At 37.8% G+C, this 23842-nt stretch overlaps 3 protein-coding genes across 6 annotated transcripts; 1 reads left to right on the top strand and 2 right to left on the bottom strand.

Moving 5' to 3' along the window:
- Positions 1–1057: 1057 nt before the first annotated feature.
- LOC131777717 (FACT complex subunit SSRP1) lies at positions 1058–3921 on the bottom strand. The gene is made up of 5 exons (XM_059094041.2): positions 3805–3921; positions 3624–3694; positions 3037–3100; positions 2476–2784; positions 1058–2236 (listed from the first exon to the last, which is right to left on the bottom strand). Exons 1-5 carry the CDS (start codon positions 3913–3915, stop codon positions 1871–1873), a joined length of 921 nt encoding a protein of 306 aa, XP_058950024.2. The 5' UTR covers positions 3916–3921; the 3' UTR covers positions 1058–1870.
- A 1205-nt stretch (positions 3922–5126) lies between these two features.
- Positions 5127–14728, bottom strand: LOC131777714 (uncharacterized). Of its 4 annotated transcripts, none has more exons than XM_066161887.1 (6): positions 14598–14728; positions 13010–13089; positions 12561–12771; positions 10557–10681; positions 10074–10144; positions 5127–8715 (listed from the first exon to the last, which is right to left on the bottom strand). In XM_066161887.1, exons 2-6 carry the CDS (start codon positions 13059–13061, stop codon positions 5698–5700), a joined length of 3477 nt encoding a protein of 1158 aa, XP_066017984.1. In that variant the 5' UTR covers positions 13062–13089; positions 14598–14728; the 3' UTR covers positions 5127–5697. The 4 variants fall into 4 exon arrangements, with proteins under 4 accessions (XP_066017984.1, XP_066017983.1, XP_058950019.2 ...); XM_066161886.1 differs by lacking the exon at positions 14598–14728 and adding an exon at positions 13254–13299; XM_059094036.2 differs by lacking the exon at positions 14598–14728 and having other exon boundaries at positions 13010–13176.
- Positions 14729–15018: 290 nt separating this feature from the next.
- Positions 15019–23110, top strand: LOC131777685 (Bardet-Biedl syndrome 7 protein homolog). The gene is made up of 23 exons (XM_059094000.2): positions 15019–15200; positions 15300–15365; positions 15637–15699; positions 15898–16073; positions 16217–16345; positions 16679–16739; positions 16904–16976; positions 17491–17557; positions 17833–17882; positions 18139–18269; positions 18539–18735; positions 18989–19181; positions 19416–19490; positions 19614–19676; positions 19906–20045; positions 20264–20353; positions 20560–20634; positions 20770–20879; positions 21081–21184; positions 21290–21350; positions 21594–21656; positions 22048–22088; positions 22294–23110. The coding sequence occupies exons 1-23, from the start codon at positions 15162–15164 to the stop codon at positions 22384–22386; spliced, it is 2160 nt and encodes a 719-aa protein (XP_058949983.1). The 5' UTR covers positions 15019–15161; the 3' UTR covers positions 22387–23110.
- The last annotated feature ends 732 nt before the right edge of the window (positions 23111–23842 follow it).

Genomic DNA, 23842 nt, shown 5'->3' with positions numbered 1-23842 from the left:
TGTGGCAATTGGCCAAGTTTGCTGGCAGCAAGCTCTCATATATGATGTATTAATTGAAATCCTGTTAAAATCCCTATATATAATTTACAAACCCCACGCTTACTGGGAACACACCATCTCCACTCCTATCTGGCTTGCATCAAATAACTGCCCCACCCCCCTGGACCCCAGGAAATGGATTTGACTTAGTGATTCACTGCAGAGTTGAACCACAAAATTAAACATAGCCCTTAAATAAGCATACAAGGCTCTAACACACTATGGTCAAGTTTTAAAACAAAGCCTTCAACTGCTGAACATTTGCAGCAGAATAGATTTCCAAGGTTTACGATGATTGCAGTCAAGCATTATTTCTTGCATTTAATCTTAGATGCCAGATAAAATGAAATTGCCTTAGTTTAGATTCATATCGGTGCTCTCAAACCCTAATATCTTAAGTAATTATACTGCTTGTCTACGAACGCAAGTAGTCTATGAAAAAAAAAAGAACTGAACATAAGTCAAAAGGTAAACTGAAATTTGCGAAGTACGTAGACTGGCAATCGTCATTGAAACAAAGATCGTGAACAACAGCGGTACCTACCTCTTTCTTAGGAATCTTCGGAGCTGCATTTCGATATTTGGAAGCCTTAAAACGATGCATCTTTGCAATTTATCCGATATAAACAAATAATTCACTCAGACAGCTGTTTAATGCTTTTCAGGCACGCGAGAAATCTCGTGAAATCGCCAACTTCCTCCACCGGGACAACCCCGCAATGCCATATGGGAATAGTTTTAAAAATTTCCCGCTCTGCTGGAAATGGGAATGGTAAGGTTCAGAAGAAAACAGGAATAATTTACTCAAATTAACTCAATCTTCTGCTCCTCTTACCGCAAAACATATTTTCAATGAAAGTTCCCTAAGTGTTAGCTTCCTAAGCTTCAGGAAACAGAACTCATCACCCATCAAGATGAAGATAAAATGGCTACTGTCTCGGATCAAGTGAGTAGCAAGGAAGGAGGGTTCTCCTCTCCCAAACAAGTCTTCCACGAAAAGTGCAAGTTTTCATTCACATTCATTTGATATTTATTTACATTTATTTTTTTTACATATACTAGTTCATTTGCCCAAACATAATGTTGGGTATACAGAGCTCAATGTAAATTTGAAGTTTAAATATACTCTTTGGCTCTGAAACCATAGAAAGCAGTCTTTGCTAATGACAATTTTCTTTATGCTCCCTTTAATGTCACCTATTCTCCCACCATTTCTTGCTGGAACATTCTATCAATTCACTGAAATCTGAACAAGATACCCCATTGTATGCACTTGTGTTTTGCTTGTCATGCTTGTCAAGTATTTCATGTTTGAAACTCATGATAGGTAAAGCTTTCTTTTTCACTATTTCACCTAAGAAACAAATTTGAGTTAGATGGAGTTTCACTCTACTTGTGGTATGTACAATACAAATTGCCTAGTTTCCAGCCAAAAAAATTCTGCTACTTATTTCCCACACAGCAAAGTGCAATGAAATACAAATCACATATTTCACCCATGGATTGATAGTTTTGAGTGCAATGAAATACAGATCACATATTTCACCCATGGATTGATAGTTTTGATGAGCTTTTAGTAAACAAACTAGAGAGTAACAACAAATATCATTTGAACTCATAAAAGTTCAGCTGAAAATATGTATTCTTTTAGCTGCAACTCCTAGCTACCAAATTAAGAAAAATAGCCTGTTTGGTAGGGAAAGAGTAAAAAAGGTAATTACATGAATCATCTTAGGGTAAAAAAATTCAGAAATTTTTTAAGTACCAACAAAAAATTATATCGAGGACACTTATTTAAAATGGCAAGAAACTGGGAAACACACTACAGAAACTAAAGAAATGAATCTTGAGGAGAAGAGTGCATCTCTTGATAGTTGTCAAAACCACCATCTTCTCCCGTGAGGGAAAGAAGCTGCGGCATTGGAATGTGTGGAATATTTAGCTGCATGGAGGCAAGGCTTTGTGGAGACAGTGGGTTGTTTAGAGTTGGTGATTCCACTGAGCTTCTCTGATCAGGAGAACCCTTGTTCAAAATGACTGCTGTGGTCTTTGGGGTTGATGATGCAACCGCTTTCTGTTTTGGAGTTTTGGTCCTTGCTTTCTTTACAGGAGGTTCTTTGGGGACCTTGTCTGATGTGTATTTTTTCATTTCTTTTTCATATCTCTCTTTATCTTTTTCATACATTTCATAGTAAACCTAAAAGATAATAAAAAACAACCAATAAACAGTCTTTACATGTAAAGAAGTAGGTGATGACTTCAGAGACATTGTTGGCATTACCCGTATGTAAGAAATGCCAATATAATTCCAAGAGTCAGTTTAGCTTTTATATTGTTTTTAACTGTTTTCCTCTTCCTGCTAGAGGACTTTCCTATAGACAATGCAGGATTGAACAACGTGTAACATTGTATAACAATGTCCTTTCTTTTCCAAACCTTTTTATCTTCAGTGTCCAAGTTATTCCATTCCTTGGCAAGTGACTTAGTTAACTCATGGTGTCCTATATTGGGGTCCTTCTGATCATCTTGCATAACAGTGCGCTGCTGTTGGCAGTACATAAAGAAAGCATTGGCTGGTTTTTTAGGTGCATTTGGATCTTTGTCTTTGTCCTTGTCCTTTGAGTTATCACGTTTCTTGTTCTTTTTCACAGGTGGTGAGTCTGGACTCATTAATTCACCAGGTAAGAGGGGAGAAGGTGCAGATTTTGGAAATGCCTCTGAAACTATTTCTGAGAGTAGTTCAGCCTGGGGAGAGAAAAAAATTGCTATGTTAGATTTTTAGATTGAGATATGAAAAAAAAAACAAGCAAACAAACAAATGTAGCCATACATGTTGCATCCCAGTTAATTAAAGAGTCTTTAAAGGTAATACTTGATGATGACTCCCACACAAAAATTGGTTGGATAAATCACTTCTTTTTACAACTAAACATTTCAATGATGATGTGATATACTACAAGGTAATCAATGGAAATATAAAATTAAATTGAGCCTCACCTGAAATGGTGGCTGTGCAGCTCGATAGTCATCATTATACTCATCTAATCTGTCCTTGAGAAAGCTAAAAACATAATAGATTGAAAAACTAAGAGATATATTTATTTATCATAACATATTCACCCTTTCAACTCCAGAAGTAATCATTAAATACTATCTTCTTAAAATTGTCGTACACTGACAACCAAACAGGTAATGAAAACTAAGAAAATTATCAGATTATGGACATAGCCTTGGTATAACTTCAATTCTCTCAAACAGCCCGCAAAGAAACTTAAGGCCACCAGTTAGGGGAGTTAGCCTTTGAATCCTTTTAGTGAAATTGTTATTTTTTTTTTTTAGCATATTCCTTAGTTATGATCACAACGATATTTTGTTGTTGCGAGACTTCTCTTTCTATCATTGCTTTTCTGTAATTTTTCCCTAGTTCTTATTACATGTCAGCAGTAGCTCTTTCGCTGAATCGTACTCTGTTCATCTCTATCAGTAACAACTTGAGATAAAAGTTTTCTTTTCAAAATTATTTTATTGCTTCCAAGTTAGGAGACTATCGGTAAAATTCACCGAGACAGGCAAAATTCTCTTACCTTCGCTGTTTTCGATAGCGCTTTAGAAGAGTCTTAACATGGTATATACGATTGACTAATCTCTCGTTCTCCTGTGGATCAAAACAAAGTTAAGGTGATTTTCAACTTCGTCAACACTCAGTAATTAGTAGCCCTGCATTTCAAGATATGTTAGTTCTCCCAAAACCGTAGCGTACATCACCTGCTCGATCTGCCTGCAGTGTTTAAGTAAAGTAAAGTATTTTTGTTTGCACACAGTGTCGTGATCTGTAAAAAGATCGAAAGACACATTTTGATCTTCTTCATCCGCCATGTTAAATTCTAGCACTACCCAGAGGCCATTGCGTTCATATTTCTTTTGACAGTTTCACGGTAGTCCCTCAGGGATTCTCGGTTTCCTCCTAATGAGAGATGCTACTGGAGACGAGGTTGCAGTCCCTAAATTTTCCTCAACGATTTTTCGTCACTTTTTCTAATGGTTTTCACTTCATTTGAACAACTAACCATACTGTGCGTAAAAAGGAAAAAAAAAAAGCAAAAATTGAACTTGTTAATTTCATCTAGACCCACAAAAAAAATTGATAGGGTAAAAAAAAGCTGTGCCTTGCATCATACTAGAGATTTTACGTGGAGGGTGCTATCCTCTATCTCGAATCAACGCGCTTGTTGCAACAAAGCGATTCAGCTCCTCTTCTCTATCAGCGTTTATTACAAAAAGGTAAACATCAAGTCCAATTGTTAATAGGCGTGGGCGACCGACAAGAAACCCCTAGCTACTTTTGCCATTTCAGCGATACCACGAAAATCTCAGTGTTATAGCTGCTAGTGTTAGCTGTTTGATGAATGTCTCAAAATGCAGTTAACTTCACGTAACTCACTGAAAAGAATAATGGAATTTCATTTACTCAAATACTTTTAAGTGACAAAACGGTCGCTTGAAAATTTCACTCTGTGACATCCATCTATTAGGGCCTTTCCGCACTTGCGAAAAAGTTGTTTCTTTTGAAAATTTTTCTGTCATCACCAACATTTTTCAAGTAGGGATGCTTTGTCGCGACTTGATAATTTTTGCCGAAGCGGAAAAATCTTCAAACACGCCGCCGATAGAATTTGTCCTGGGTAAAAACTGGACAAAATCGACTGAATAAACAAAACTGTGATAAACTTGTCTATCATTTGTCGTAATATTGATCGCGAATATTGTCTTTTATCGCTTAAGTCGGGGATTCTAAAATTTTAAAACGACTTAGGATAAATCCTTGAAATTGGAGTCGCACAGAATCCTTTGCCAAACTATGCTGGCCGGTCTTATGAACAGATCAGGCGCTGACGGAATTTGACGGCTTTGACATTATGGATGCGAATGTAACTGACGAAACCAAAATTTGCCCTTTGATTTTATCGGGAAAATTCTAGGTTTGTCTGCTAATGCGGAAAGGCCATTACATACGAAAATTACAGAATCCTCAGATTATTTTGAGAAACGTCGGTGTCCACGGGTTATGATACATTATGGGTACAAAATCACGTTTAACCATTCTATTCCCAGGTTTCAACTCAAATGCATTGTAAAGACAGATGCAACATTCTTCTGCATTCAGATGGATAACAATAAAGTCACAATGTTTTCGTATTAGCCTTAGTTAGGTGGTAATTACTGAAGAAGTAATGTTTATACAGTACAATCATTTCAACCTGAATCTTTTGTTTTAAAGTCATCTCACGATTGTTATATTAAAACAAAATGTAATGTTTCGATTAAGTGACTAACAATAGGTTCAGTTGGCTTATTAAGAATCGTTTTGCGGACTGTGCCGTTAACTACCGTAAAAGCAACGACACCTCACCGATTGTAATTTCTATTGAATGGTCAACCTACATGTGTCCAATCCACCTTCGTAGGGGAGACAATTCGTCGCCCTTTTAAATTTCTAAATCACAGGATCATCTAGCAATCATATAGGTGCACAAATGAAATCTTGAACAAAGGCTGCTTTCTGAGCCTCACAGACCCAGAAGGATTAACAGCTTCCTTGTGATAAAACAAAGCGCTGAATCAAACAACTGAAGATACAAAAACTCCTTGCTTCCTAAATCAGCTCTGATTTTCTTCCTTACTTAACTCTTGCGGACCATCGCCAAAGGTAAGAACAGGATTATCATAAGCCTGCGCCGAATCAGCCAAGGAACTCTCCTGACTATCTATCAAAAGTTGACGACTTCCAACCGACCCCGCTGACCTGGAAACGTCTTCTTTAGATTCAGCAACAGTCATTTGATTGTCCGACAGCCTTGGAAGGTTCCACTCTGGCATACCCAATGCGCCGACATTAAATTTATCTTGTTGATGAGCATCACCATTGGTTGTGCCAGTTAGTTTACCGCGGCCTCTAGCAGGTGACCTATTGAAAGAATACGCTCCAACTTTAAATTCATCATCAGCGTTGGGATCAGCAGCTGTCGCATCCATTTCCACAGGTTCTCCATAGTAGTTCACCCTGGAGTAGGAACTCGCACGAGGGATACCATGAAATCGCCTTAGTTCATAATGTGTGTCGTTGGTAAGGAAAAAGCTTCCCTCACGTCGATCCTTGCGACATCGGAAAATAAGCACACAGATGCCGACGAAGAAAACAACAGCCATCAAGGTACCAAATCCTATGTAAAGATAAAACGCAATTTTATTGCTCTTGGCTTCGGTTGTTGGGGCCTGTGTAACTGGTGACGTGGGACGAACCACTTCCAACTTACTCGCCTTGAACTTTTTTTCTCCCAGAGTTACACTAAAGTTTCCGCTGTCGACAATTTTCTTTAAAACTTGTACCACATTTTTTAATCCACCTGATTGGTGAATAGTCATAGGAACTCGAATTGAACCACATGCAATATTCCCCATCACAATTGCCGATCTTGGAATCCTAAGTTTACTGGATACTTCCATCCGCACCGCCTCTCGAAAATCGTTCTCCCTATCTTTGTTGCTCTTGACGTAGTTACAATCTCCATCAAACACGACAACAACGGTCTCATTGTCATAAACAAGTGGTTGTTCAGTCACTACTTGTGAAGATGAAGGAGTTGGTTTTCTCGCGGTGGTCGCTGATGAGATAACGATCGATTTTGAAGCCACAGTATTTGATGTCGTTGAACTAACCAAAGAGTTTGTCATTGTGTTTACTGGTCCAATTTCAGAGATCGACGCTGAAACAGTTGGACTACCTGCGAGCATTGAACGCGACGATGTTGGGGTAACTTTAAGACTTGAGCTCGAAGTTGTACTACTACCTGCAGCACCTGAAGTTAAAGAGGCTGTGGGAGTTGCCGAGACTGATACGGAAGGTACACCACTAACAACAGGATTCGAGCTTGAAAGTGCCTCACTGACAAAAGGACTTGTACTTGAAAGTGCTGCACTAACAACAGAACTCGAGCTTGAAAGTGCTGTACTAACAATAGGACTTGTGTTTGAAAGTAAAGTAGTAGCTGTACGGCGTGAACTTGAAAGTGCTGCACTAACAACAGAACTTGTACTTGAAAGTGTAGCTATAGCTGTACGGCGTGAACTTGAAAGTGCTGCATTTACAACAGGACTTGTGCTTGAAAGTGCTGCCGTAACTGTAGAGCGTGAGCTTGAAGGTACCACAATGCTTGAGCTTGATTTTACTTGTGTGAAAAAACGGCTTGAGCTCGGAATAACTACAGGACTTGAAGGAGCTGCACTAAAAGCACGACTTGAACTCGAAGATGCAGGTAAAGCTAAAGACCTAGACCTTGAAGACGCTGCTCCAACCACAGGACTTGAGCTTGAAAGAGCTGTGCTAACTGCAAGACGTGAACTAGAAGGTACAGGTGACGCTATAGATCTGAAGCTTGAAGACGCTACACTATCTATGGGACTTGAGCTCGAAGGTGCTGGAATAACTGAGAAACTTGAGCTTGAAGATGCTGGGATAACCATACCACTTGAGCTTGAGGGCGTCGCACTAACTAAAGGAATTGAGCTTGAAGGCACTGCACTAACCACAGGACTTAAGCTTGAAGGCACTGCACTAACCACAGGACTTGAGCTCGAAGGCACTGCACTAACTACAGAACTTGAACTTGAAGGCACATCACTAACTACAGGACTTGAGCTTAAAGATGCTGGAAAAACTGCTGGACTTGAGCTTGAAGATGCCATATTAATTACAGAGCTTGGGCTTGAATGGACTGGAGTAACTGCTGAAGTTGAGCTGGAAGGCATCACATTAACTGCAGGACTTGAGCTTGAAGATACAGTAGCAACTGCTGGACTTGAAGGTGCCATACTAACAGCAGGACTCAAGCTTGAAGGCGCCGAACTAACTGCTGGACTTGCGCTTGGAGATGCTGGAGTAACTACTTGACTTGAGCTTGAAGATACCGCACTAACTACACGACTTGGGCTCGGGTGTGAACTGCCCACTGCAGGTCTTGAACTTGAAAGCACTGCACTAGCTACAGGGGTTGAGCTTGAAAGCACCACACGTATTGTAGGGGCTGACATTGAAAGCAACGTACTAGCCACTGGGGATGAGCCTAAAGGCACCGTACTAGTCATAGGGCTTGAGCTTGATAGCACCGTTCTAACCAGAGCAGTTGAGCTTGAAGACACTTCACTAGTCATTGGGGTCGAGCTTAAAGTCGACGTACTCACAACAGCACTTGACTTTGCAAGTGCTTCACTGACAACAGTACTGGAGCTTGAGGCTACCGGATTGACGACAGGACTTCGGCTTGAAGGTGAAGCATTAACTACTAAGCTTGAACTTGGAACTGCTGCACTAACTGTAGGGCCTGAGCTTGAAGGAGCTGGAATAGCTGAAGAAGTTACGCTGAGGGAAACTGCGGGAACTGAGGTTGGAGGTGCTGCACTTGCTATTGACTTTCTTGAGTTTAAAGATGCCGAGTTTCCTATAGCTGCCCTTCTCTGTCTACTATGAACGCGGTTGTATTCTTCCCGAAACGCTTCTAGAATGATGTTTTCAATTTTTCTTCCAGAAGAGAAAGTGATTTCTCTTGACTCTAGGCGATTTCCATTGTTTCCTGTGAAATTGAGGTCCTTAGGTCTGGGTGTTTTCATTGAAATCACATTCTAGAAAGAGAAAGATAAAAAAAACCTCGATGAGTTCGAGAAAAAAGTAAGCAAGGATCGAGGATTGGGGTCAGTTAACCCACACAAGGAACACTTAATCCGGCCACAACAAATTTTACTGACTGATATAACTATTCCAATGGAACACGATGATAGTCGCAAATAATATCATATTAATTCACAAAACTATAATTTAGTGATCAACTGAAACCACACCAAGCTTCAAAAGTGAAGGAGTCGGAGTATGGCATACAGGCTCTCAAACCTTCGCGGGGCTTATTTTACCAATATCTACATCTAATCAAAGTTCATTACTAAAATGCACATTTTCCAAAAAGGTAAGTTGAAATCTTAATAATTTGGCGAGTTGTAAGAATAAACATATTCGTGGAAAAGTTAAAAATTATCCAGGTGTCATAATCTCCGTTAGAAGTGAACATTTGGAAGCAAACAGCGTCATTCGGGAGATTCTATTCCAACTTAGTAGCACTTTGTTCTCAGCAAACACGAAACGTTAAAAAAGAAAAAAAAGAAAGAGGTCCTGGCTCTGACTTTGGTTTTCTACCGAGGACCCAAATGGCGCAAACTTCTAAATCTTCTAACTGAAAAAGAAAATGTCTTGCCGAGAGTGACAAGTGTTGGTAATTTTCCCAGCCTTCAACCTTACTTTTCACTTGGTTTACGCATACTAGACCACCAAAAACGTGGTCGTGAAAGCTACCTGGAGAAAACGTGACTGAAAAACTATCCTTTCCTGCAAAGCGCCACCATGCCTTCTGTGAAGGTCAGGGGTTCAACTACATCATTGGCTGGCGGTTCACAGTGGGAGCGCGATGTTGACATAATTCTTCGAGGGGGCGTGAAATGCTTCTTAACCTCTGGAAGACGAAGACTCGCAATACGATTGCCACATGATGTCTCCTCTTCAAATGAATTCATAGAAATTGTGGGATTGACAGAGCGCCTTGAAATTTGGCCCAAACGTTTGCTGAACGAAGAGGAACGGAATTTTTTTTTCCTTCCTTCCTAGTGGCCTCGAAAGGCGACACGTCTGCAAATACTCGACAGAGAAAATCGATAAATTGATAGGTACACTGAAATGTTCACACTCTTTGAGAGAATGATCTTTTATGACTGTCACTATGCAGTTACACTTCGTGATCGATCAAGTTTAATACCCGATTTATTCGCCCGATTGGCATTTCAATTCAGTTTTAAGTAAAACAGCCCTCACTACATGCCCTCTTCTCTATCAAACTAACCAACTGATGACATATTGCACTAATATGACTCTGAATTCTCTGTAAATAATACAGGATAGGATATTATAACATTTAAACAAAAATGTAGCAAGCTACCTTTTCATCAGCTGCCTTGCCACTTTCTTTGACCATCCTTATTATTAGTTTGGTTTCCAAGGGTAACAAACCTTAAAGATAAAAAAGTCATCACCTTCAGAAATGGCACAAGGTGTAATTGGGTATTGGATGAATGGGAGAGTTGGCTGGGAAATAACAGATGAGAAATATAAACTAAGTGATTTGCCAGATCAGAAATTAAGATCTTAAATCCTACATTGTTAGTTACCCATTCCAAAAATTGTCGGTCAATCATAATCATAACAATGTGCTTTTAGTTCTATTCCAAACACTGAACAATACTTGAAATTGAAGAGAAAAAATGAAGTGGCTCAAATCATCAGTTTCAGTGTGATGGCCACTTACTATCAGGCAACTGTGGGACAAAATAACTAAAGAGTAAATTGAACAATGTATTGCCTTTGTAGTGTGAGAGCCTCTTTCCAGTAACAACTAAGACAAATATTGTTTCCTGTATCATACCTCTGTTCTGTGCTACAGTCAATATCTGTGGAACCTCTGTAGTGACTGCCACACATATCAAAAAATTTGGCTTCTTCTCTAACAGCCATGGAAGAAAGTTTTCTTTTCTAATGGAAATGTATTTCCTGTAATGATATCAAAAAGTTTTTCAAAATGATGTTGACAAACCCATCATTATTAAGGTGAATTGCTGGGAAATGATGAGAAATGACATATATTACTGGAAAATTAAACTGTGTGATTAGATGGAAAGTCTAGGAATACAAAATAAAATTTTGGTACTGATAGAAGATATGGACAAAAACCTACAACACAGACAACATGCACTGGATTAGGGTTCAGGGAACCTAATGAGCAACTGTGGCTGGAGCTGATAGCACAAGAAACATCACAATTTAACATAAAAGAGGGCAATGATAAGCTCCCATACAGCTCAAGGGTATTTTTAATGTGATGATGGCTTCAGAGGCATTATCCAAGCCGGCATAATGACTCTCTTGAGAGAAACTTTAAAAAATCCCTTTCTCTCATGAAAAATTTCCTTAGCCCTGGGAATGCCCCAGCAGGGAGCATTTAAGGCTCAGCAGAGCCTATTATCAGTGTTTTAGTCATAATCTATTATCACAGCTAACAGGATGTGACCTTTGATGATCGCCAAAGTACAAAACCCACCCTAACACGTTAAACATTCTCTCATAGCCTCATCAATTATTTAAACTAGTTATAGTTCTCACTAGAGCTGCCCCCGCCCTACAGTACCATTTTCTTTTTTTTTTTTGAGTTGGGCTTGTTGTTTACAGTTGTGTAGTTATGACCATTTGCGGGAAAAACGTTGATACCTTGCGGCCGTGCAAGCGATCAAATCGAGATTTTTTTGGTTACGATCAACCGAAAACACCTACATTCTCTCTTCTCCAGTCTTCCTCTATACTAGGACAAATCTCGTGTCAAAGACGCCGATCCTAAAAGTCCTCGCGCGCGTGTCTTTTTACTGGCAGCCCATGACCATTTGCGGGAAAAACGTTGATACCTTGCGGCCGTGCAAGCGATCAAATCGAGATTTTTTCTGGTTATGATCGACCGAAAATACCCACATTCCCTCTTCTCCAGTCTTCCTCTATATTACGCGGGGAGTCCTAAGGTGCCTCCTCGGGTTTTTGGCCCTCTGGGGCCAAAAACCCTGCGGGGGCAAAGAAAAGGCTCATGAGAGAAAAGACTCGTTCATCAAACTACTTTCCCTAGACCATCAAAAGCAGTTTTGGACTAAAGAGATGTTCTGTAGTGAATAAAAAACGCAAAGAAACTCTCCGAAGAATAAATATCAACGAACATCATGGTCGCGATCAGATCACACTAAGTAAACCTACACAGCTGAAGGAACGAATATTTTTTCCCAAAACAAAAACTTCTCACCGTAGTGGTAGTGTCTTACGCATCTAAATTATTCACATTATTCTTTTAAATAATTTATCAAAACTCAAGACGGACTATCATTCTGAAATGAGAACAAAGCATATCAATTTTGTCGCGTGGCAAAATAACTAGCGGAATTCAAATATAGTAATTTGTTTCCAGTGTGAGCGCGAACCAAATATCGGAGCAAAGTCCGCATAAGAATATACAATATAGGTGACTCTCACAATTAAGAGCATTTTTTCGTAAGCTGGAAAAAATAAAACACTTTGGCGTTGCTTCAATGTTTTTAGCGAAAATTGTCGCGACAGTTGAGGCGAAGGGTTTCAAGAGGGGCCAAACCTAATTACGTGCCGCCGGAAAAAGACTGGCTTAATAAAATTTTTGACAGTTTCAGATCCATTCAGGTCCTTTACACGAGAAAATTTTGATGCTTGAGCGATCTAACATCTCAGACCGCGAAAATGTACCTCAACTATTCAAGCTCGGAGACAATGGCAATTATTCGCTGCTTGAGTCTCAAAGAAGTCTTATATAATAACAAAACACCTCCTTAAAACAACAAGAATTAAACAAAGCGAATGATTTTACCGATCTTGTACACTAGCCAATGTCTGAAATGAGCCGTGAGATTCAAAGCCGCCATCTCGTGCTCGTTGAAGGATAACAAATTCATTCCCTAAATTGGCTTGATCTGCTCCTAGGAAAGATGTTTGCAACTTTTCAGCATCAATCATCGAAGAGCCAAGGTCTGCAATAAGTAAGATCCTTGATTTCTGCCAAACATTTGCTGTATCAGAAGCTGAAAGGTTAAAAAAATAGAATCAATGAGGCTGAATGCACAAAAGGCGATATTTCTCAATAATTACATTATTCAATATTTTTTCCATGGCACGAAACATTTCGTAGCATGCAACGTGTACATCGTAAGACCCGCGAATGAATGAGTTCATTCTATCTAATACATTGCGTAAACTATTTCTTTGCAGATGCTATGGAAAGCGATGTGATTTACTTCATTATCTATATAATGTGCTTACCTCTGCTAATGAAAGCACCAATTCCAAGATAAAGGAATATGCTGGCAAGCATCGTCGAGGTCTTGTAACTCTTAAAAATCCTTCGTTTGTAAACAAAATGAGATAATTTCATTCAAATTAAAGCGATGCTTTATGAGCTCAACAAACTTGGCGTTGGCAAATATATCATAGCGTATCACTATCCCTACTGTTGATATTGTTAAAAATCTAAAGAATATAACACAAACAACAGAAGATATTAGACCTCACTACCGCTAAGAACTCGCACCCATTTGTTCAGCCAAACGTACTCGCGCATGCAGGATACTCTGTTAGAGTCCGCCGTTAATTTACAGTTACGTCACCGTGACTGAGTAATTATCAACTAACCAACAAAAATATAACCTTGGTTAATCTGGAAATTTCAGTCTCTTTCCGAACCACGGCAACGTCAAGAATGATAATGACACAATTGAAAGAGAAATTAACAATGTGGAATAATAAAATTGCGACTTCTTTTCTTGCGGCAAAAAAGGTTAAATGTTGATGAAGTTCTTGCGAAGTGTTTGGTTTATAGCGGATTTTGGGAATTTAAAGCATAAGAGCCAAAAGCTAACCCTACAGCCAATTCTCTCTCCTCTGTCTCGATTTAGTGGAAAGATGAATGTTATGCTTTCGTGTCTGTAACAAATGCAACTGTTACTGATCGAGTGCAAATCTCCTTTGCATCTTTTAGGTCCCCTGCTGTCAATCCTATTCGGCAAAACTTCTAAAAGCTGTCAACAACTGTTCAGTACAACGTTAAATTTTCCAGGGCTCATCTTTATAAAACATTTTCACTGTCACTGTTACATGTCACACAGTGTCAAGTTTATGTCACAGAATAATCTGAGTTTAGAAGTTTTTGAAAGCTTGTTTTTTTTTTCAGGCATTTTTTAAACTTTCTCTGTCTTCTCTGTCCTATTTTTGTATTACAGCGCTACAGTCGAAATCAAAGTACAATTACTGTAATAGTCCTCAGGCAAGACATGCTAAAAATGAAGAAACAATTAAAACAAATGACAACGCGAAGTGAATCTGTTTATTCCACTAGGTCTCACTATGGCCGATTGTGAAAGGATTATAAGAAGAGGATATTGGTGTTACAATGTGAAAGCGTGCAGTCATTGTCGGTGAAAATAAGAGCTGTCGAAGAGAATGAAAGAGTTGTTAGCATTGTAGCAGGGATGAACATCTTGAGAGAGTGGAGAGAAACACACACACATTTTGAGGTAACGGCTATCATGTGCCGACTTGTCCTGTGGACGCCGGAAATTATAAGCTTCATTTTGAACTAATGAATTTTAAACGGTCAGTTTCATTTAGGAGATTGTAAAATTCCTTTCACAGGAGGCACAAACTCATAGAAAATAATTTTCTTTTGAAAGAAAATGGATCATTAGGAGTGGAAACTAGAGGGCTCTTGAAATGAAAAAATGTCGGGTGCGTTCTGCTGTGGCGGAAATCGCCTCAATTTTTTTTCGCTTTACGGTCTAAAGAACAAATGTAATCACGAACACGAAAGTTGATGCGCTTCTCTCGAAACAATTAAGTATGGCTGACTTCAAACCTTTCAGACGTGAGATTTCCAGCCAGGCTTTTAACATAATTATCTGCTACAAATCCAAACCTCTGGAAATTTCAACATGATACGCATGTTACATAATTTCTTCCTCCGCTTTGCCTGCCATATTTTCCGAGAAGTCTTTTTTCAGAACTGTAAATGTGATAAGATTTTAAAGACGCAGGTCGGATTACAAGATTAAGAACGAATAAAAAGTTGAATAATGAATTAGCCTAAACTAAACTGACAAATTAAGAAGGCTTACTTTCTACTACCTCGCTGACACCTACATAATTCTTTTTGTAAGCTAAGGGTCCCAAAGGATAAGGCCGATTTCTCAAAAGTAAGTAGACAGTTACTGAGTAGTACATGACAGCTGATTGTTTTGTTGCTCTCAGCTGATCAAAGTACTGCATACTCAAAATCTTTAGCCGAGCTTGATGCTTGTCCAGCTAAGCTGTGAAGAAATGTAATTTCCTTCGCTAGCTAAGTTTCTTTAAGATCAGAACTTTCCCAAAAACGCGGATAAATCATCTGAAAGTTGGTGAACGTTAAACCTGTTCGTTCAAGATGATGGAATTGAACCTGACGCGCTTGGATTACTTACAGGTGCAGACGATGTTTTATGGCTTCCTTGGATACCGAACTTTGCACTCGGTTTTAGATATTAATTTATCGGAACTGAAATGATCGAACTTTTCTTTCCAGGTCGGTGTCACGTCTCCTAAGACGATGAAACTGTTATCTAGTGGCGGAAAACGGAGCGCTCAGAAGGTTAAACATACTTTGGATCATCAGTGCAGTTGTTCGTTCACGTTACTAAGTTCGAAATAATTTCATTGATTTCCAAAGAAAACAAATATATCTGTATTTTGAATTGGTGTTGTATGTTTTGCATGGAAAAAACTAAGTTTTTCTGTTTGGCCTGCGAGCTGGCGATTTAAAGTGAGTTTTCGATCTCGGGAAACGAAAGATCATACACACTCTCGACGTTCCTTTTCTTCCTTACTTAATACCGCATTTTCCTGTTCTAACTGACTTCCAGATTGCAATAGCTGATCATGATGGAGTACTAACTTGTTTTGGAATGAAAAAACAAACTTCTCAGGTTAGTTGTGTGGCACAGACAGTACTCAAATTTAAAATAAGGAACTACAGGAACAATTAAATCGATCACAGTAATTATTCCTTTGTTAGAAAGCTGGGTGCATCGATATGGCGTGATTGGTTTGGAGAGGGATAAGAAGACTTGGTTGAAATTTCATACCTTTTGTACTTAATTTGATTCCCACTTACTGCAATACAGGTGGTTTTCAAAACACTTCCAGGATCACCAATCTCTAAGTTGCAACTTGGTGGCTTGGATGGTCCTTCGCAGGAGAAGGTGTTTGTGGCATCTGGGGCTGAAGTGCGTGGCTATACTAAGAAAGGAAAGCAGTTCTTAGGATTTGACACCAATCTGACCGAAAGTATTCAGTCCATGTAGGTCCAATGTTTATCTTTCACTTTTGGAATAATAAAATATGTAATGTTTTTCTAAAAATTTTTTGATGTAAAAATGGTTTTCACAAGATGTTGAATAAATTACTATTAATAGAAGCATGTTGTCTTTTTATTTCTGGCAGGTATGTTAATGGTGCTGATCTTTTCCTTTGTGGAAACTACATTTACAATCATTACCGTGACTGCAAAGATGAAAACTATTTCTTGTCCGGAGATAAGATTACTGATGTCCTTTGTTTACCAATAAGAAAGTGAGAGAAATTTTTTGATGTTTAAAATGAAAATCACATAATTTATTACACCTTGGTTAACTGTTATTGTGGTATTTTGTTCAACAATTTTGTATAAAAACAATTTTAGTAGAGGTAGGATGCAAATGTATTCTCATGCCCTTTCCCAATACTTCTTGACACAGTCTACCAGAAATAATTGTTATCCAGCAGCCCAGGTAACACAACAGATTTTTGCTGAGGCTTATCTGCCGGAGTGACACAAAGTTTATCACATGGTTAGCAGTTATATACCTGTCATGTCCTGTAACTTTTTGGTGTCTCATCAAGAAATTATATTTTGGACAATTTTAGAAACACAGATACATTAGTTCCTATTCTGGCCTGTGAAGACAGAGTCTTAAGGGTTTTACAGGTAAGTGATATTAATAATTTTCAATTGGCAGACAGATTGAAATAATACTGAACAATATAAACTGCTGTGGCCACTGCATAAGACTGATGTTTCCTAATAATGAATAATCTTACTACAAGATGTAACTCAATGTTGAAGTAAATATTATAATTTTTTTTTACAAGGATTCTGATTTGTTGTATGAAGTTGAAGTAGCTGGACCACCCATGGTGCTTGCTCTGCATGGTGGGAATGGAGGTTGGTAGTAAACATGGAATACAAGTAATTTTTAACAAGCCTTGAAAAGTATCTACCCAGGTGATTTTCGGAATAACACTGATAGGAATAATGCGATGGAGCCCTTAAAAAAGGTTTACACAAGTCTTACACACATATTAACCCTTCGACCCTTAAGATTGACCAGCTTCTAATTTCTCCCTACAATAATACCCTGAATCCCACATTAAGGTCACAAGAATAAGGGAAATGATCTGCACTAAGGAAATTCTTGATTGTAAATTAAGCACCCTTGGAGTTGTATAGAGAATATTCATTATGATATTAAAGTGTAAAGGGTTAATTAGATGATATGTAATGAGGTTTTGCCTCTGGTGCATGTTTATACTAGAGAAATATATACACTACAGTGTTTACTGCTTTTATTGTTTATGTGTGTCAACATTTCATGCTTTGCATCAGATGATTACCACAGTATGATGACTTACTATAATTGTAATAGTTACTCTCATACTTAATTTTGCCTTATCTTAAGGTTTGTCTGGAGAAGAAGTTTTGTATGGAACATCAGATGGAAAAGTGGGCATGATTCAGTTAGGAAGGTATATGAAATATTGACTTAAAGTATTTGAATTGACATAGAAACAAGCTGAACACTTTCACAATTTTGTGCTCTCACCCAAACATTGGAATTGTCTGTTCAGACATATTCCATATGTTCATGGTTTTCTGAGTTTAGTTAAATGTTACTAATCTTCATCAAGGATACAAATTCACCCATAAACAACTAGAGGAAGAGTCCTCTTGACTGATAAAATCACAACTTTTTAACAAACTAAAGTCATTCACATGATAACTTTGAAATATTTATTTCCAGGCATTCACCAAATCACAAGTGGGAAATTCCAAATGAAAAGCGGAATGGAGGTGAGTGAGTTGATTTTAATTATTTGTTGACAAAGAAAGACCCTAAAAGAAGGCTTTCTATAGAACTAAGATGCTGCAAGATCCTGGGAAATTTTTTTTATTTAATAATGGATCGGAATTGATTGTCAAAGCTGCATTTAATGTTGTTCCTGCCAGCCAGCTGGCATGCATTTGTATGTTGCAAGTTTCGGGAAATGAAACAACTTCAGGAGTTGAGTTAAGATTTAATGTGTTCTCTTTTTCTACATTTTTTCAGGTGTCTTGGCACTGGAAACTTTTGACATAACAGCTGATGGTGTGCCTGATGTTCTTATTGGGCGGGATGATGGTTTGGTTGAAGTGTATGGTTTTGATGAGATGGATGAGCCAGTTCACAGATTTAAACAGGTTAACCCTTCGTATCTTATCTTCAGTATGCATCTATGCTGGTATATTTGAATCTCTTTATATTTCCTAACATGCTGACTGGAATAATTTGATTAATGGTCAAGCTTCTTTAGTTGGTGAACATTTCTTTTATTCTTGTGACCTTAATGAATGATTAGAGTTTGATATAGTGAGGAGAAATTAGATGTTTGTCACAAATAATTATTGATGTGATAACATCTCAGCTGTTTAATAAAAACACTCACACAGGTTAATGATTTAATTTCCAGGCTTTAAGCGAGAGCATCACATCTGTATGTGGTGGCTGTGTGAATTCCTCAGGATATGATGAGATTATAGCAGCTACTTATGCTGGTTGGGTGGTAGGTTTTACTACAGAACCTCAACAGAAGGAAGTTGGACCCACTACAACAGCTGCACAGGAACCAATCAGTGAAGAGGTACAGGCAAAAATGGAGAATCTTAGGTAAGAAATACTGCAGGTCACTCAAGATTTACTCCCTTAATTGCAGATCCATCCAAGGAGCATTAACAGTCTGATATTAATTATGTAAATTAAGGTATATGTAACTTTCCAGCAAAAAGTGATTCATCTTTTGAAAGCGTTTTTCACCAATTAAAAACCACTTCTGTACATCAAAATTTTCACCAACACATATACATTTTCAAACTTCAAGCATTTTCTTATTATTGTGAGTAACAGAGATATCACTTTTCAGGGTAGAAATTGACACTCTTCAACAGAAGGTGCTACAGGAACGGGAAAAATACCAGCTAACTGCACACTCCATGTCTGCTCTGTCCGCAATTCCTCAGTTTGCAATCAATGATAAGTTTGCACTGAACAGGGATGATGCCAGCTATACATTGAGTATTGAAGTTCAGATTCCCATTGACAATGTCTTGTTACAGGTAAGCTCCATCTTTTGGAGAGGCATTTTTCTAATACTTAACTTCATCTTGAAAATCTGTTTAGAAACAATAACTGCAGGAAGGTCTCACTGTCTCAGTCTTAGAGTGAATTTTTATCACCTTGAAGTAATTTTCCACTAATTATGTTGAGATGTTTTGAGGGGAAATGTGACATGTGTCTGCCATTTAGATAAGATAATTATTTTTGTTTTACATTTATTACTATTTCTCTAGAGTGACGTACCAATTGATCTTCTGGATGTGGACAAGAATTCTGCAGTGGTCAGTTACAGTGCTTGTGATATTGAGGTAAATGATGGCTTTCTTAGCACATACTTCACTGACTAGTATTAAGTTAAGACCTTGCATGTACATGCAGTATGAAGAATTCTGTATACAGCTATGATGATGAGTGTTTCAATTTTCTTTCAGAATGGCAACTTTCTTCTTGCAACTTACAGATGTCAGGCAAACACAACAAGGCTGGAATTAAAAGTTTGAAGGACTTTTCAAATCTTTTTACCAGTGCTAACTTAATGACACAAATCACATTAGCATTGTACTACATGAAAAGGAGACAGGACTCAGAAAATTCTTGGCATTTCTAACCTGAGAGAAGAATCCGTCCAGTTGCTGATGAGAGATGACATTTAACCCACATTTTAAATTTCACTCAGACATTTTACAATTAAAGCTTTCTCACCTCCATTTCATTAAATTCCAGATCAGATCAATTGAAGGACAGTATGGAACTTTGCAGGCATATATCACACCCAGGATTCAGCCCAAGACCTGCCAAGTGCGACAATACAGTATCAAACCACTCTCACTGCACCAGAGAACTCATGTGTTTGACGAGTCCAAGTAAGACCTCATAAAAGTTGGATTCCAATTATTGACAATCATGTGATTGTTGTTGTTTTGCAGTCAAGATCTCAGTTCCTGAAGTTGTCCTAAGTTTTGTGGTCTGATTATGTTTTCAAAAGTTTCTTGAAAGGTTACATGTAAAAGAAGTCTTTTGATTTTCAGTTTTTATGAAGTTTCCAGTTTAAACTTAATTTTCCCCTTTGTGTTTCATTCAGGCCAATGAACTCATTGAAGTTAATGGGCCATTTCAGTTTTGCGGAAGTTCATTCCTGGGTTTGTTTCTGTCTCCCAGAAGTGCCAGACAGGTTTGTTAACTTAAGAAAGAGATTTATCCATAGTAAGTATACATTAAACCTTTCCTTGAGCAATCATGATGAAAAATCACAACATGCCAATAGCAAAATCAGAAATACATTCATTTAAGATAATTAACCAGAAACTTATATTTGTAGTTTTCTATCTGTGATATCAATAAGTCACAACATTGATGTTATCTCTGTTTTTGTTGCAGAACTCCTGCTGGAGAGCAAGTGAGCTTTCATTTCCTGTCGACATTCCTTGATACACAGTTAGACTGCCAGTACAAGTATGTATTTGTTTAACAAATTTCTGTCATCAAACGTACTTTACATTAGATTTCTGTACGTCTCTAGTTGGTGCAGTGCTCTTAGTTTTTCAGTGTAGAGTCAGAGTCTTATGTATGTCTTTTATTTCTTTGCAGAAAAGGAGAAGCCATCTTTAAATCTGACAATATCTCAACAATATCAATCCTCAAAGATGTCCTCACCAAAGAAGCTACTAAACGAAAAATCAACCTCAATATTTCTTATGGTTTGCTTAATTTTCTTGCCTTATTTATTTCATTGCCTTTCTTATCTTCGTTTAATCAGAAGTATACTCTTGGCTTGTTGTGTGATGACCCCCCTCTGTTTCAAAATGTCCATAGCCTTTGAATTAGCAGGAGTTTTACAGGTTCCATCCTCTTTTCAGATGCACCTCTTAATCACACCTACTTGAAATTTGTCATTTCAGATCTCAATGAAGATTCTGTGGTCCACACACTAAACCTTATACATCCAAAGTTGGAATATCAGCTCTTGCTGGCTAAGAAAGTCCAACTCATTGAGGGACTAAAGGTCAGTGCGTAAATGGCTTATAGCTATTGTTTCTTGCAGAAACATAAAATTGATGATGGTGGATTTCTTTTTTTCTTAGAGTAACCTGACACTTTTGCCTTTTAGGAACTACAGATGCATGAAAGTGATATTGGATTTTTTGCTCCAGAATACCAAAAAATTCTTGGTAAGACAAATTTATACTGAAATGTATTATAAAGGGTAATGAAGTCTCAGAAAGGCAATTATTGCATTTCAAAAAATGCTAAGGTATCCTCTTTAAGGATGAAATAGGAATTTCCAATGATAAAGATAGGAGGTAAATGATATTTTCTACACTTTTAGTATCCTCAGTATTCTCAGGCATGCTTTTTTGGGAGAAAACCATACACATAAATTTCTGATAAATTCATAAATATTTTCTGTAAAGATGATGCAGAAAACCTCCAAGCAGAATACAAGAAGCAGCCCTGCCACTTGGAAAGACTCTATGGTATCCTTCATAGAAATCCATTTTACTAGGAATTTATTCAGTTGTTACAATCTTACATGGAATCTTAAATCTCAACATTTCAGATAATTTATTTGGATATAAAAGCTTTTTAAGGGTCTGGTCAAAAATAATTCAAGGTAATATGGTAAAAATCAAGGTTGCCAAAGGGTTATCACCAAAAGTTTTGAGAGTTAAGTACACTTTACTTGAGATGAAAATTGTTCAACCCTTCAAAAACTAAATGCCATGATCCTGTTATGCGAAATGGCCAAACAATCAGCAGTAAAGAGAAATAGTAAAACAGAAGCTCAACCAGTAATACTTTCACAGAGCTGTGGTAAAGACAATAAATATCTTTTCTTGTTTGGTATCATTTCTTAACAAGTTTAAGGTATGATTACTGATCTCTACATAGACAAGTTCAAGTTCAAGGTAAGAATTGCAATACTTATGTAAACAAACCTTTTATTTTGACCATTACCTGTTGGTCAAAGGCGACTCTTCTGGTTTTCAGAGGGTTTCTGTACAAATAATCCAGTCATAAACATATTGTGTTACATGTTGATTCTGCAGTTACACTATTTTAATCAACAATGGAAATATCTCATGTTGATAAATCTTGATAATTTAATTCTAGGGAATGAATGTGAAAAGCAAGGTTCCCATTCTTCTGGAGGTGCTGGACAATTATGATCTACAAAATCTTGTGGAATTCTTTGAAGCAGCATAAGCGATCACTCTTCTTTGCTTCTAAGCTTAAAATCCTGTAAGCGCACATTTCAGAAATAGGTGTACAACAGAAACAATCATCAACTTTCCCACAACTGACTACATGTACTTCAAGATTGTAACCTTAGTTCAGAATGAACCCACTTTAAATCTCCTAGATGATTTAATGCATCCTTGATTGATTGGTTTCTATTTCCCTGATTTGTATGTTTGTCAATTTTATTTCAAGATTTTTGTTCATAAAGAGTGATTGGTCAATTCTAATAACATTCTACTACCAAATAATTCTTTTCTTGATTGTAATGATAACTTAGTCCAGGTTTTGCAACATCAGTCATTTAGAACCATCATTCACCTTAGTTCTTTGATTTAAGAAGCCACATCTCAATCATTGAACCATATAGCTGACTGTACACAAGACTATTTACTTCCTACAATTAACTGTGCAATTTTTTTAAGGTAATTTATTTATTTATTTGTAATTATTGTAAATAGTGATGCGGTTGGTTTGTAGTCTAACCTGCACAGCTCTAAAAATATATGATCACTCATAAAAATGTTCATGGAAGTGATTGTAGTCGGATAAGTTGTCAACAATTACCTACCCAAGCGTTTTAATACGAGGTTTAATCACATAAGAAATGATGTGCTTCTTATATGAAAGTATACAGGTTTCCACTTCATCTTTTCAGTTCCAGCTGATAAATATAAACATTCGAAACTCATTCAGCTTATCTACCAAAATTCCTCACGAAAAGTCTCCCAGCAACAGTCGTTCCAATGACCTGGATCTACTCTTTATACCAACTCCTATTTCTCGCCACTTTCTCGATATCCTACAAACTACTTTGCGTTGCCGCAATTTCAAGTATTGTACATGAATCCATCGATACTTTTAGCAGGTGCAATCAACATTCGTGGAACTTAAAGGAAGATTAAGCAGGAATAAGGTACGATCTTATTAAAATATGCGGCTAAGGTATGTCAGAGAATCTTTAGTTTAGCTGCTGCTATAACCAGCTGTCGCCGTGACTTGAAACAGGAAACTCCAATTACGTGATGTTCTCGTTGTCGCCAATTCCGCTTCATCGGTTCCATCGATTCCCAGCTGCACAGAAACCAACGTTATAGACTCGAGTCAGTGTCATCACCTTCACTGTTTGCTTCTCCGCCAGTTACCCAATATCCTACAGCCCATACTTAGGGTTTCTTTTTACTTAGAGCATCTCGCACAGACTGCATGAATCTCTGACCCATCTCCTCAACGTTTGGAATTCCTTGGTAATTTTGTTGTATATATGCTCCTGTTAACGTGCCAGCAACAAGTCCCAGAACCAGCGTTTTGTTAATATGAGAAAAAATAACTCCAGCGGCAAAACCTTTAAGAAATGAGTAATCAAGAGGCGGTTTCTTCAGACTATCATCTCCTCCTTCGGGAGCCATCTTGATCGTTCCTC

Source organism: Pocillopora verrucosa, chromosome 14 (assembly GCF_036669915.1).
Source record: "Pocillopora verrucosa isolate sample1 chromosome 14, ASM3666991v2, whole genome shotgun sequence".
NCBI classification, from domain to species: Eukaryota; Metazoa; Cnidaria; class Anthozoa; order Scleractinia; family Pocilloporidae; genus Pocillopora; species Pocillopora verrucosa.
The sequence above is the reverse complement of the archived record's forward strand: the minus strand, read 5'-3'. Positions and strand labels throughout refer to the sequence as shown.

Coding starts and splice junctions, on each gene's coding strand:
- LOC131777714 (XM_059094036.2), bottom strand. CDS start 13,121: ATGAAATTATCTCATTTTGTTTACAAACGAAGGATTTTTAAGAGTTAC. Junction 12,772..13,009: donor TGGTGCTTTCATTAGCAGAG/GTAAGCACATTA, acceptor TTAACCTTTCAG/CTTCTGATACAGCAAATGTT. Junction 10,682..12,560: donor TTGGCTAGTGTACAAGATCG/GTAAAATCATTC, acceptor ATATCATTACAG/GAAATACATTTCCATTAGAA.
- LOC131777685 (XM_059094000.2), top strand. CDS start 15,162: ATGATGGAATTGAACCTGACGCGCTTGGATTACTTACAG. Junction 15,700..15,897: donor TGAAAAAACAAACTTCTCAG/GTTAGTTGTGTG, acceptor ACTGCAATACAG/GTGGTTTTCAAAACACTTCC. Junction 21,657..22,047: donor CCACTTGGAAAGACTCTATG/GTATCCTTCATA, acceptor AACAAGTTTAAG/GTATGATTACTGATCTCTAC.
- LOC131777717 (XM_059094041.2), bottom strand. CDS start 3,915: ATGGCGGATGAAGAAGATCAAAATGTGTCTTTCGATCTTTTTACAGAT. Junction 3,695..3,804: donor ACTGCAGGCAGATCGAGCAG/GTGATGTACGCT, acceptor TTTGATCCACAG/GAGAACGAGAGATTAGTCAA. Junction 2,785..3,036: donor CTGCACAGCCACCATTTCAG/GTGAGGCTCAAT, acceptor TTCTCTCCCCAG/GCTGAACTACTCTCAGAAAT.